This window comes from Athene cunicularia, assembly GCF_003259725.1.
Source record: "Athene cunicularia isolate RWA chromosome 4 unlocalized genomic scaffold, athCun1 chr4_part1, whole genome shotgun sequence".
NCBI lineage: Eukaryota > Metazoa > Chordata > Aves > Strigiformes > Strigidae > Athene > Athene cunicularia.
In genome coordinates this window covers 11520833-11534863 of record NW_020799098.1, presented here as the reverse complement: position 1 = coordinate 11534863, position 14031 = coordinate 11520833, and the positions used below count along the sequence as shown (strand labels likewise).

The 14031-nt window shown below is 38.1% G+C and overlaps 1 protein-coding gene across 7 annotated transcripts in view; it reads left to right on the top strand.

Moving 5' to 3' along the window:
* Positions 1–4870, top strand: part of SORCS2 (sortilin related VPS10 domain containing receptor 2) — a 385148-nt gene extending 380278 nt beyond the window's left edge. For all 7 annotated transcript variants that reach the window (XM_026846778.1, XM_026846777.1, XM_026846776.1 and 4 more), the window contains one exon: positions 41–4870. In XM_026846778.1, coding sequence (XP_026702579.1) covers positions 41–105 — 65 coding nt within the window. In that variant the 3' untranslated portion in view covers positions 106–4870. The remainder of the gene's footprint in view (positions 1–40) is intronic.
* The last annotated feature ends 9161 nt before the right edge of the window (positions 4871–14031 follow it).

Sequence of the window (14031 nt, the reverse complement as noted above, 5' to 3'; positions counted from 1 at the left end):
GATACACTAATGCTGGCCTTTTGTTTCTGTATTTTCATAGGCAATCACTCAGGCGTGGTTTTGAGCATCAACTCCAGAGAGATGCACAGTTACCTGGTTAGCTGATATTTACAGCTGAACACAAAAACCGAAAGACTCTTCTCTGTATCGTTTTATTTTTCCCTGGTGATGTCACAAAATTGCAAATATGGCTGTAAGTGCTAGTGGAGAGGAGGTTTCTTATCACTCCCATGGAAAAAAGCGTCCATCATCAGTTACCAAGGGAGAAGGATAATACGTCGTGTGTTCACTCTTTGGCCTGGGAACTCCTTACGAATGAAACTCAAACTATGGTAGCAAATTTGTAGCCCTAGGCACCTTCAATGCCACCTTATTTCTTTTCTGTATATGCTCTAGTTCTTTATGTTTATTTTTAGAAGGATTGACTGTAACTTTTTAATTATATTTTTAATTGAGGTATTCAGCGGAAGGCTGGGACTCTTTAGCCCAAAAAGGTGATTTTTACACAAGCAACTAGACCAGAACAGATGGTTGGTTGATCACAACGACTTCTTTTAGGAGGCCAAGTGTTTCTGTTCTGGGAGAGGACTGAGCGAGGAGACAAATGCACTCCTAGTTGAGACAAGCTCTTCACTTAAACATGTGTGAGACAATCTAATTAATTTAGGCTTAGGCCCTTCTGTGGATTAAAGGAAGTAAAGTGTTAATTAAGGTATCTCATAATATAGGATAATGCACTTGTAAGTGTAGCAAGTCCTGACAAACCATCAGTACCAGTATCTCCCCCAATCCCACCCTGTGTGAAAGAGAAACACCAGCTTGATGCTATTTCCAGACCAGGTGCCTTCATTTGCGGACAGTTATTTCAGTTGTTCTCTTGTCTCCTGAGCAAGCACCTCTAGGATGATAGATGAGTTATCCTGCAAAACTCCATGCTGCTGGCCTCTTTTTAAATTTCCAGAGTGTATAAATACCTCTTTTAAGTCTCTTTCTTTATATGGTTATTTTTTAAAAACTTCCTATTAGGGCAGAGGTGCCGGGCAGGTCAGAGCTCCCCTCCAGGCAGGACAGGGTTGTGTACTGCCACCCCTTCCCACCCGCATCCCTCTTAGGGATTTTTCCCTGGATGTTTGTCTTGCAAGGCAGGTGTGGGTAAACTCTGACCTGAGGTTTTCCACTTGGGTAGGTTTGACAATCTGGAGGGCCATGGGGAGGATGGGCTGTGATTTAGGAGTTCGTATTTCCTTTCCACCGCTACAGGGTGTCACTCAGTCCCTACCACTGCTGGGCCCTGTTTCTGCAGGGAGAGCAGTGAGGCTTCTGAAGGAGCTGGCTGCAGAAAGGCTTGTGAGTCAGGTCAGAATCTTCTAATCCCAATTTTGCTAGTTGGGTCAGAGTTTCCTAGTCCTGACCTCTGCATCCCTAGGGAAGCAGCAGTGCAGTGAATCCACACCCCTCTGGTCTTTTCACTGTGGTTTATGGAGTTGTGTAGGAAACGGACTGTGGTGTGATGATTTTAATCATCTGGCATCCTATGTGTCCCAGCTGCCTGGGACTAGGATGTTTCTCTCAGAAACCTATATAATCTCTTCACTTTTTGCCTTTGATAGAGAATAAATAGCTCTTTGCTCACTGAATGTCATACTGATGCTAGTGGCAAACTCACACACCACCTTGCTGAATGAGGGTACAGATAGCTAACTACATCTTTCTGAATAAATAAACAAAAAATAATGAATGCTGGTAAGACAGAAAAGCACTGTCTTAAAATAACTGTATGCATTGGATTCAGTTTTCCATGTATCTGTGGATATCCTGTTGTCATCAAATGCAACGACTGGGATGTAATAATTCAGTGTAGTACTGTAGGCTCTTGAAACACCACAGGATGTATGTGTAAAGCACAAGAAAATCTAGATTATAGATTTACTGTAAGGAACTAGGTGAAAAGTTAAACTGAAGATTCTGAAAAGTGCTTGTAAACTGCTCAGGAAAATAATTTCAAAAATTGTTCTAAAATTTCTGCCTATTTAGTTGTAGAGTGCCATGCAAACAGATTAATGGAGAAGCAGTGCTCTAGCTGACTGTTGTATGCCTGACTGTGTAGAAATCTAAAGTGTGACATGTATCTAAGTCTGGGTTTCTTGAAAGGAAGTGCAAAGACAAAATGAGCTGTGCATTGGAAATTCTCGGGGTTGTTGCACCAGAGGCTTTTCCTCCTCATCAGCTCTTTAGGCTTTTTCTAACGGAAATGAGCTAGAGCAGAGAACAGAACAGTATCACAAACAGCTTCTTCCTGTGAAATAAATCTGAAGTGGGGTATTAGTATAGGGCAGGTGAGTGGCAGATTAGCCTCATGGACAAGGGATGGGATGGAAGTTCTGGCTTGGGGTTGTTCTCCCACAGTTTGTCTGATTGGCAAAGGACACTGTTGGAACTAGGTCACACATCTAATTTATGCTTTAACAGCTACTTTCCTATATTTAATACAGGGTGATTTGTGTCTCTGATAACAGGAGTCTTTTGGAACACTGTAAAATATTTAACCACTTGGTACTCTAATTAACACTTAGCACAATATAGTGCCTGTAATAATATTTTTCGATGCTTATTAATTTGATTCATGCAGCACTCCTGCGAGGTTGGTTTGTCATGTCTTAAAAACACTTTTTTCTAAAGAGATGTCAGTATTGCCGTAACTGTATTAATAATACCCAGCAGATAATAAAGGAAGCCTTTGATTCCCTGGCAAGAATAACTTTAAAATGAATTATATTAAAACTGAGAAAATATCATTATCATTTTCCCATTCATGGTGTCTTGGTTTATCTTTAAATGAAAAGTCTCACTAGTGCTAGGTTTTGAATCTCTTGTGCTACGTCCATGACATCTTAGCATTTTATTCTTTGTATGTATGCAAAATGCTGATACAGGTGTATACAGAAACACGGAATTGTTTCTATGCACAAAAGCTAGTCACACATGCACTCACACACACATGCAGTATTTGTACATACTCCAGTTAAATTTGTTAGTGAGGAAGGGTGATTTGATGACTAAGAGACAGAAGATGGCTGTCAGGTACCTGGATTCTGTACCCAGACTTTGGGTAAGTTACTTAAACGTGCCTCAGTTTCCCCACCTGTAAAATGGGGCTGATAGTAATTACCTACCTCACAGGGGTATTGTGAGGCTAAATTAATTACTGTTTGTTCAGGATCTTCAGAGTGAAATAATTTTGTGAGCATAAATTATTAATAGTTTCACTTTCACTGTTTTACTTGTAATTATTAGTGTTTTTAAAGGTAGTCTGCTGAAACCAGCTGCAATTATGTATAAATGTAAAAAATGCATAATCCAAAAATGTACATCACTTTTTTTTTTTTTTTTTAAAAAAAGGTAATTTTATTTAAAAACTGTTATTAGAACATATTGCTACGTGGTGAACATTGCAACACTGGCTGTGATCTTGCTGTTACACACTAGTATCTTAAACTTACTTTTCTGCAGTGTTATTTGGTCAAAAGCGTTATAATAATGGGTACAGTGATACTTATCAACACTGACATTGAACTTTACCGAAACCGACAAAACTGGTGGTGTATTGGCCTCATTTACATCTTTTGACCTTCTTAAACTTTGATTTATTCTCAATTTCAAAACCAACCTGTACTTTTAACAGCGCTCCAAGCAGTACTGATTTGAAATATTCTAACAGAGCCATCAAAATTTACAACCATCTTTGCTTTTCCTTTTGACATTGGGTGTTTTATATAGCTTTGGAGTGGCCCATCCATACAAAGTGCTCAGAAATGCTCTGAAGATATTTAGGGAAAATTCACACAGATTATAAATTAACTTCTCAAAAATAAAAGCAATATAAACCAATGTATGTTTTTATACCCTGTAGAAGAGAGTGGTGGAAATGGCTGTGAAGAGTTAGAAGGTGCCAGCTGATGATGTTCTCTCCAATTCACGTCCAATTTCTCTGAACTCTTTTAGGATATTCTCATTGATTTGTATCCCTCTTGATCAGCTTTCTGCTTTCAATGACCAGTGTAAGGAGTGAAGTGTTTATTCATATGAAGTAGATGACTTGTTAATTTACTGTCCTCTGCACAGACATAGACAAAGCAGCACTTTGCCATTAGTAGTTCCTAGCGCAAAGCAGATTTCATCTGACATAGTTATGATGGTTAGGTGTGTTTTAGGTCCAATGAGACATCCCTTTAGTTGGAGTACTCTACTACTGTATGCTGTCTCTTTAATAGAGGTCAGTAAAATGGAACTGCAGTGGTTTCCATCCTCCTTACACAAATACATGCTTAAAGAAATGTGGGGTTTTAAAATTATTTTTAAGAAATTAAATACATGCATTTGTTTTTGCAGTAACTTTTTGATGATGAACCAGTGGTTCTGATAAGCTTTGAATTTCTAGTGTTATTTCAAGTCAAATATAGTGTTGCTAAGTTAATAGAATCGGTGGCAATTTCAGTTTTAGATTTTTTCCTATGTTTCCTATAAAACAATGTTTTGTAATTTTTCATTAATGAGGCTTTGGGGGAAAAAGAAAGACTGACATTTTTATTTCATTGTGCAATCCCTGACAGTTGGAATTGTTATTGTATATTGATTGATACCACTGTATTGTTTCCATCTTCATTTTTATTTGAGTTTTAGATGAAAGTAAGTGCACATTTCTCTCAAAATATTGGCTTTCCACCAGAAAGAAATTTATAAGCATCTACCTTTATAAATATTGATTTTTTTTTTTTAGACACAAAATTTTGTTGTGTTTTCTAAGTCCATCCAAAAAGCTGCTTCCTGGTTCATTTTCTCTATTCTAGTCCCAGTTGCTCATTGCTTCTATGACTTTGGGAAATGCCCATCTGTGCACTCTTTAAATTTTCTTTCTTTCCGAAGTCAGCCCTTCTACCCAACTGATCACCTCAGCAGCTCTTCCTCCAAGTCTTTTTGTAACCTTAAGCTGGACGGTGTGCAGAAGGGTTTCTCAATGTCGAGATGGACTAAACCAGCTCATTTCCCAAATCTGAACGGGAATGTCATGTGGACAAAGTTTTTATTTTTCCTTTCTTTTCAAGTATGTTGCATAGAGCAGAGAGGATTATACGTACCATCAGGGAACTAGGGACCTGTAATGGTACTTTAGGGTGATGTGAAGACTATAGAATGCATTTATATTAGAAATGTCTTTTTTTTTTTTTTTTTTTTTTTTTCCCCCAAGGTTGATCCATACAACAAGTTTCATGATTTTTAATATGTGAGCTCTCATTTCTTTAAGTCTTCAGTCCCATTCTTTTTCCTCCTGTTGAATGGAGTAGCATATTACTTAAAATACAAATCATGAATGAAAGAGTTTCACTTTTTCATGTCTTTTTTTTCCTTATGTCAAGCTTGTCAGAATTGTTATTTTCAGCCAGTTTATGTACTGGTAGCAGAGATGGTCTTCTGGAAGACAGTATCGAAGACAAGAAATACTGGAAGGCTTAGAAATACGTACTCTAAAGTCCAATGACAAAGCTGTGTGAACAAAATCCTTATCAAAGAGCTGGTATGGTTTGTATTAAAGTAGATTTTTAATAGTATCTCTAAAAATACATGTTCTTAATTGCTTACTCTTTTCTCTCTCTCTCTCTCCTTCCAGATTGATTTTCTTTTAGCAGCGACATTTACTAGCCCTGAAAAAAGTAGATTCTTTCCTATACACAAGTAATTCTGTTTCAAATTATTTCCTTGCAACACTTGAAAGCATTACACAAACTTGAGCTTTATTGATCGGACTTGATTTCTGCGTTTCTGTAGAATTTGCATTTTTACATTGATTTGTTGCAATACAGTGGACATAAAGCCCTGTTGGGCAGAAATAATACATGCAGCAGTACATGGCGCTACTTAAATAATATGCTTTTGTTGCACATATTTTTAATGGTGTAATGAGTATATTAATCACCAGGAAGACCAGGTGTTCCAAATAACTTTCTTAGTATGTCTTATGTTTCTATGTTATTTGTTGCTAATTTTAGCCAGCTTTTGATACTTATTTAGTTCTTAGTGACAGCATCTGCTCTTGCAGATCAAAGGGCAGGAATTGCCTTATTCTTTTTTTTTTTTTTTTTTTTTTTCACACTGTTTACTTATTAATTAAAGCAGTTTAAAAAGCAAATCTTTCTGAAATGGCGAAGGAGACGATTTTTAATGAGCTCCTATAGGAAAACATCAGACTTGTATCCATACAGTTTTTGAGGCACTCTTGTTATGGATTCTGAGTAGGGCAGGACTATGCAGAAGTGTACACCCCAAGCATCAGTAACTGCATATAGGCAATTTGCAAATGATAAAACTAGTCTAAAGGAGAATATTTTAATACACTACTTATATGTCCCTGATTCACAGAAGGGCACTTAAATGGTTAATAAAATGGTTTAAATTATTACAGAATATCATCATAAACATTGTAAGATACCCAGTTCACTGGCTCCATTTGTTTGTAAATACACTCTCCTCTTGGAGTTTTGATATGCTGAACTCTTCAGAGAAGTCACCTGCATTATTTAATGTTTCCAACTGTTTGCTAAGTAGTTAACACTTCAGAGAAAAACATTTCTGAATTTCCATTCCTTTCTGTTTGTCCTTGTTTTTTCCCTCTTCCTTTTTTTGTACTTTTGTTTCTTTTCATTATTGCTGCTGTTTGTTTCTCTGCCTTGCCTGGCTCCTCCTCCTGATGATATTCTGTGTAGTCAACTTTTTTCTTCCTTGCTTTTTGTTTTGCTTTATGTTCTGGTTTTACCTGTGTTTTTATTTAGATATGCACCCTACTATGTCCTGAGTGATAACAAGAATCATGATCTCTTCCCCAACCCCGTCTCTCCTCTGAGCTCTGCTGTATTATCTGGGTTGATGTAGATCCCCTGTGCTTTGTCTCACGACCTTCCTCACTCATCCTTCATGTTTCTTTTCCACTTTTGATTCTTTTCATCCTTTCACTTTTAATTTTGGCTCTCATTTTCTCTAAATCTTTCTGGAAGTCTTCCCTCTTGCCTTTCCAGGACTTCTCTCAGCTGCTTGTCCCAGAAAGCAAATACTTCTAGTCTGCAATGTAGATGAGTGTTGTACTCCCTGGAAGAATAAGTAACTTCCTCTCTCATCCACGTGTATTTCGACCTTGTTGGTGGTCTGCAGTGGAAAATACATATTTAATTGAGACAGGTATGCCCATTATCTCCCAAATGCCTCCTTCTGCCTCATTTTGGATTATGGGGATGAGACATGGTGTTTGCATGAGTTTCCTGGAGGACAGCAAGGGCTGGCTTGCTTTGCTAGTCCTTCAATCTGGCACTTATAGAATTGCAGCAAGGTCGGGCAGAGACACCTTGCTAGACGATTGGGCTGCATTTGTATTTCAATATGGGAAATACTGAGGCCAAATCATAGCCTTTTAGATAAATTGTTACAACCTGGAGCTGAAGAATAGGTGAGGTAAAGAGGATCCGTTCTTAACAGAGGAGCAGGACCAGGGATCATTCCTCTTGGGAGCCATTTGACTTACCCGGTTTGTGGGAAGGGTCTAAATGCAATCTTTCCTAGAGGCAGAGGCAAATGGCTTGCTTTCAAGTTCCATAAAAATAAAAGTTTAAGTAAAATCACCAGATAGCTTTGGCAGAATCTTCTTGTTGGAGGAGTTTGGAGAAGTTGATGGGAATAAGGTAACTGAAAATCTCAGCGGTATTGTTGAAGGGTTGAGCATCTGTCAGAGAGGGAGTGTATGTGAGAGAGGGAAGCACGAGACTAAACATGGCAAGGAAGAACAGGGAGAAAGTGTTACCAGTGTCTATGGTTTTGCCACAAGTTGTTGATTTTGTTTTGCTTAAGCCCTGGACTTGACTTTAATTCATCATGGCAATAATTTTCAGTTTTGTTGGTTGCATACAGAGACTTTAAACCATGAGTCTAAACTGACACTACATCAGGAGCATGCAAAATTATCAGCATTTCTACCTATAATTTAAGAGGGATCTGACTCACAGCAACATCCCACTTGAGGTGCATGGAAAAGAGGTTTGCTTCCCAGGAATCAGGATGCATGTATGTGTGCTCCAGAGGCAGCTCCAATGTAGGTTTATTTCTGAGGTGATTGTAGGGCATTTCCTAACGGTGTTCCTCCTTAGCACAGCACTGAGGATGCAAGGAAGAATTATTTTATAGGGTATGTATCTTGGATTTATACTGCTTAAATATAGTTTGCTAAAATCCCTCTATGAGCTGTAATTTTATAATGTTTAGAGAGGATGAATGGAGTTGGTATAGTATTCCTGAGGGTAAACACCAGCCACTGGAGTTTACTGAACACGTGACTAGAAATGTTTATTTTAGGAACACAGAGTTCCTTCATTTCATATGCACACTAGGCATTTGAGTACAGGTCCTTTTTTTTTATTTGTCACTGACAAGCTATGATTTATTTCCTCATGGGTATAAGTCATGGGCTGCACTTGCTGCAGTGCAGAAGCCTCTGGAGGGAAAATGTTATCAAATGGAGAAGTATACTTGAATTCTCCTTTGTTGATCCCAGTCTCTTCTGAGTTGCTTTTCCCTGATTGTAGTTCTGCCAGTAAGGTGGGTTGGTGTCAAAAGATGATTAACACATTTTTATCCTCTTGTGTGTGGCTGAGAGAAAAATAAAAGAAAAATTTTGCAGATGAATAGCAGATTGGAAGAGGTGGGGCACTTGATCAACTGACAGGCTGCTTTGGGAAGCTTCCACCTGCTTATTTTTACGAATATGTACAGCTACTCTGATTTACCTTTCCACTAACCATAGATAGGTTTCTTTGCAAAGGGGAGGTGGTTCTAAAGAATATCACACTAGTGCATTGCAAGTGTGGTTTTAGGAGACATCAGCTATCCACCATTCCTCACCTAGGTGAAATTATCATAGATCATTGATCTGTATGAAGCTGCACTAGGAATATCAATTCACCCTGGATTAAGTATTGAAGAAAGATTTGGAGAGGCAATGAGAATTGGAATGACAGAATATTCCATTTTCAGAGTAACGGATGAATACTGCCATGTTTACAATGTATCTGTGGCTGTTTCAGCACAGTTGGGTCCAAAATCTCTCATTCCAGCTCAGACAGATAAAGCATATAGATTACCCATGTGAAAAAAAAAGGAGAAGAAATCGGTAATTAAACCAAGCCCAAATTTTTTTTTTTTTTTTTTTTTTTTTTTTTTTTTTTTTTCATACTTCTTGTGAAGATTCACAAAGTATTTCTCCTGTTGTTCATGTGGAACATTATTTATTTGCCACTGCAGGGCCAAATTCTACCCTAATTTATGACCATGCAGTTCCACAGACTTTGTCAATTCAGCTTTGTGTTATGGAAGAAAGGTGCTCACCCATGAATCTGAAATGCAGCCGCAGGCTGAAATCACTGGTCATCTCCCTGCGTCTGTACTCACAGAGGTGACCAGCTGATTTTCCCCTGTAATTCCCGTGGCTAACACGAGAGTACATCGGCTACTGTAGGCTAAATACCACCAAGGTAGAACTTAGTTTTTGAACTACTTGCAACTGCTTTTCCAGAAAGCATTCAATGATCAGCAAATGCTTAACACTGTGTTTCTAGTTGGATTTCTGAAAAAGGAGCCCTTCCAATCCATGTAGAAGCTCTTAGTGGTCATCAGTATGCTGTAGTCCATGCCTTTAACATACCTGGCTATGCAGTCCTCTCCTTCTGCCTTTGCACATTCTAGTATTTGTGAAAACGGCACATGCCTTTTCCTAATTTTGTTTCAGGAGACCTTGACTTTGAGCAGGTTTCTTTGTATACAGTATCAGGGCTCAAGGGAAGAATGAAATCAATCCATAACTGGTGCATTGTCATAAATGGGGAAAAGTGTTATTTGTATATTTTTGTAAATATGTAACATTTAATGGCAGTTTTGTAGTGACGTGCCGTTTTTGAAAAAAAAAACCCAACAAAAAAACACAACACAAATATATGTTTGAATATGCTTAATGTAACAATTAACTGTGATTCAATTGCACAATTAATAGCTTAATCAGAAGTCTTGTGCAATATGTAGTGCACACACATAACCAAGTATCTGTTAGTTATCCACAACCAAGTTTTTGGCAACTTTTGATGATGGTGATGAACTGTGCAGCACAGATTATCACGGTCTCTTTCATCTTCCAAACATGTAGCAGGCAAACTACTGTATACGTACCTGTGTACTCCACTGCATCCAAAGGTATGCATTTGTCCTGAGAACCTGCACTACAGGTTTTTCTTTAATAAAATTTGGCTCTAAACTCTTGGTTGCTTTGTTTTTCTTGTGGAGCGCTTAATGGGATTTGTGGAAGGAAAATGGTTTAACCAGTCCCCAGAGTTTGTGTGTATGTTTTGATCTGTCAGTAATTAGAGTCAAACTACTCAACGTCAGCAGCACTGAACTCAAAGGCTGCAGCAAAGCTTCATCCTCCTCCACTTCAGCCACTCCACTTCATCCTCCTATACTGCAGCTCAACTCCACTCCTAGTAGTTGCTGCAGTATAACTGGCATGAGAGTGACACTCTGTGGTGAGACTGAAGCCATGCAGCTGCAGTTGAAAAATAAATGTCCTGGAACTCTGCTAGATCAAAGGCTGAATATTGCTGTCTGCCTAAAGAATTTAGCAGGGTTCAACCTTGATCTCTATAATAGAAAGACATAAATAAAATTAATCTGTGTGCGCTCTTCTGCCCTTTCTTTTTATTCCAATCTGTTCCGTTTTCATTTGCTTCACACACTACCTGCTCCTTATTTATTATTTTTTCTTTATTAACTGTGTTGTCTTTCCTTTATCCCACTCTCTTTCTGAAGAGTTGCCTGTGCTGTATAGCAGCTGCATCCAGCTTGTGAAATTGGGGGGTCTGGAAATAAAAACTTGTCCTTTATGCTATCTGTATGCAAGGATGTGGCCCTTGCTCGCAAAACGCTGTTACTGATCCTGGCAAGTGCTCTCTATCTTTGCAAAGGTCACCGAACTGATGAAGTCAGACTATGCCGTGCATCCCTGCAATTTGTACATTCTTCCCTGATTCAGAATTTTGAGGCAAGCTGCTACTGGCTTAGCTCAGGTTGAGGGCTAGAATGCAGTTAATGGTTTGCCGGCACAGAGCTGCTGCTGTGCAGTTTGGTACAGCTTGGCCTTCCCAGGGAAAATTGGACTCTGGTAAAAGAAAACTTGATGTTTTTTTTTCTCTACCTAATACCCACAACAGGGAAGAGCAGAGATGTTGCTAATCATTGTGGTTGTGGATGTGCAATGTGAACTCTTATGAAACCTCACACTGGGACAAAGCAGCAACATAAACTATTATCTACCAATTTTTTAATTTGCCATAGAAATTTCATAGTCTACAATGAAGTTTTAATGGGAGAATGAATGCATTATTTATTCATCAAGTGGGTATATTTTGAGGATCAGAACGTGGGAAATTAGAAGGAAAAATTTCCAAAATGTAAGTTTAAACTTAATTTTCTCAGTCTGTCCTAGTTTAGCACTTTCTTGTAGTCCCTGCTGAAAGACTTAGCAGGCAGAGGAACCCCATGATATGTATTATCCTACCCTGTGGCACATCATGCTAAATGTGAGACTGGGTTCAGAAATGAAGCTTGAGGCTTTCCCTACTTGTGTAACTCAGCTAGAAAACACTCCGATGATCGTCATTTCAGGTTCTCTAATCCTATATAGTGGCCAGGTGAGACTTTAAACTGCAAATTTGTCACTAAAAAAAGCAGCCTATTGAATCTCAAGTGACTAGGTTTCATTTTCCAAATTTCGTGCTCTGATACAAATAAAAAAGCAAAACAACTAAAATGACCCTAAAGTCTCTTATTTTTAATGATGTTCCAATAGTTCTTTGTTCCAACAGTTCTGAGGAAAGCTCCTGAGTTGGAAGGGCAGGAGTGAGAACAGACAAGTTGTTCCCATAAATGAGACACTAAATGAAACCTGCTAATATTTAACCTGAAGGGCTACTTTACTTCAAAAACCAATTTCCATGGAAAAAATAAGATAATCACTTCACTTCTGTATCCTTTGCTGTCCTCATCAAAGCCATATTAATTGTTACACTAATTTTAAGCCTGTTTTCAACATAATCATAAATTATCTCTAGAATAAAACTTGAGTCATAAACAGCATCCAATATTTTTTCCTGTTTTCTATTAAGACAATGATTTGCATTTTTTTCTTTCTGTGATTTATGCCTTGAAAGATGCTTTGCTTTCATATGAATCCAGCTGCTGTGGTGAAAATGTTACTGTATTCTGATCCTCATGGTTTACAAAAGCTGAAGCAAAATGCTACAAATGCAGCTTAGTGTATTTTTAACATGATCAAGGATCTGCTCTCGCTGTTACAGCATCACACCGAAAGCTGATCTCCCCAAAAATTAGAAACAGCAGTACATGCTAAAAAAAAAGGTTAAAAAAGGAATAATTCAGTGTCAGCAATTACCACTTTATTTTAAAATTCATAATGAAATCAAGAATGAAGCTTTTCACTTTTCAACTCAGAACTACGTAGCTTTAATTCTACTGAGCTATAATTCTACAAAACCTAATAGAAAAATTATTTCCTTGTCATCAGGACAGATTATTGAAGAGGAATATCCTTGATGTAATTTAATTGTTTCAGTTATCTAATATATTGTGAAGGAATGATATTGCATTGTCTTGATCTTAAGACAGATGCTTGTTTAAAAATAAAATTGAAAAGAATATGATACATGATTTTATATGAGAGAATGCTTTTGTAACTGCTGGTGGGAAAAATTAAATAGTCATCTATGAAAGAAACCAGCTTCATTTATCAATAGCAGTATGGCAGGGGAACGGCGGGAGCACGCGAGGACACTTACCCAGCATGTGCTTTCAGCCTCCATCCACCCTGGAGCTGGACCTTTCTGCTTTGGAACTGGTAGCTTTGTGTTTGATGGCCTTAAGCAATTCTTTTCTGCCATGAATTCTGTTTATTGTTTATGGACTCTGTTTATTGTTTATGGACTCATGTAATTCCGTGGCAACAAATTCCACATATCTGAATTGGGCAGTGAATGAAAGTACCTCTGTGCAGTTGTTTTGAACCCAATCCATTAGTTTTGATACTCTCATTAGTTTGTACTGTTACAGAATCACAGAATCATCTAGGTTGGCATAGAACTTCAGAGATCATCTAGTCCAACCGCTAAACTAACACTGACCCTCTTAGTGACAGGGACTATTTCAGTCCCCATTCTGCTGCTGATTTTTATAACTGTTTCACATATTCCTTTCCCTCCTCAAGATTTTTTTTTTTTTTCCACACTGAAAAGGCCTCATCTTTGCTTTCCCCTTGAATTTCATTGTAATATCAATAATATTTTTCCTCGTACAGAGGGGTTGCTAAGCTTCTGGATTTCTTTCTTCCCTTGTACCATTGTCCATATGAGCTGATCTATTTCTGACAATCAGTGCCCAGAATCTGGATAATGTTTTATATGTCCTAAAGTAGAAAATGGAGGTATCAGAAATGATAGATGAGCGGTTTTCTTTTTTTTACCACTTGTTTGTGCAAGTTGTGCAGGTCAGACAGGGTCTAGAGCTATTTGCTGCATTTTAGACCACAAGGTATTTGCTAGGCTTTGGGGTTATGGTTTTGGGTTTATGTTTTTTTTTTTTTTTTCCCCAATTATTGATACTATGCAGTACAGAGATCTATTAAAACTCCATGATCATCTTGGGCATAGTGCTATGTTGCCACTCATAATTGTTTAGATTGGGCTTTTTGGAGTTTTTTTTCTTCTTACAACAGGTAGCTCTTTCTATATTCCTCTACATTGAGTTTCTACTGCCATTTTAATCACTGGTGAAGCTGTGAAAGGTATTTTTGCAAATCCTTCTAGTTGGCTTTTACTGCTACTATCCCGAGTATACTACTAACGGCAAATTTTTCATTGCTTCCCCCCCCCCCCCCCC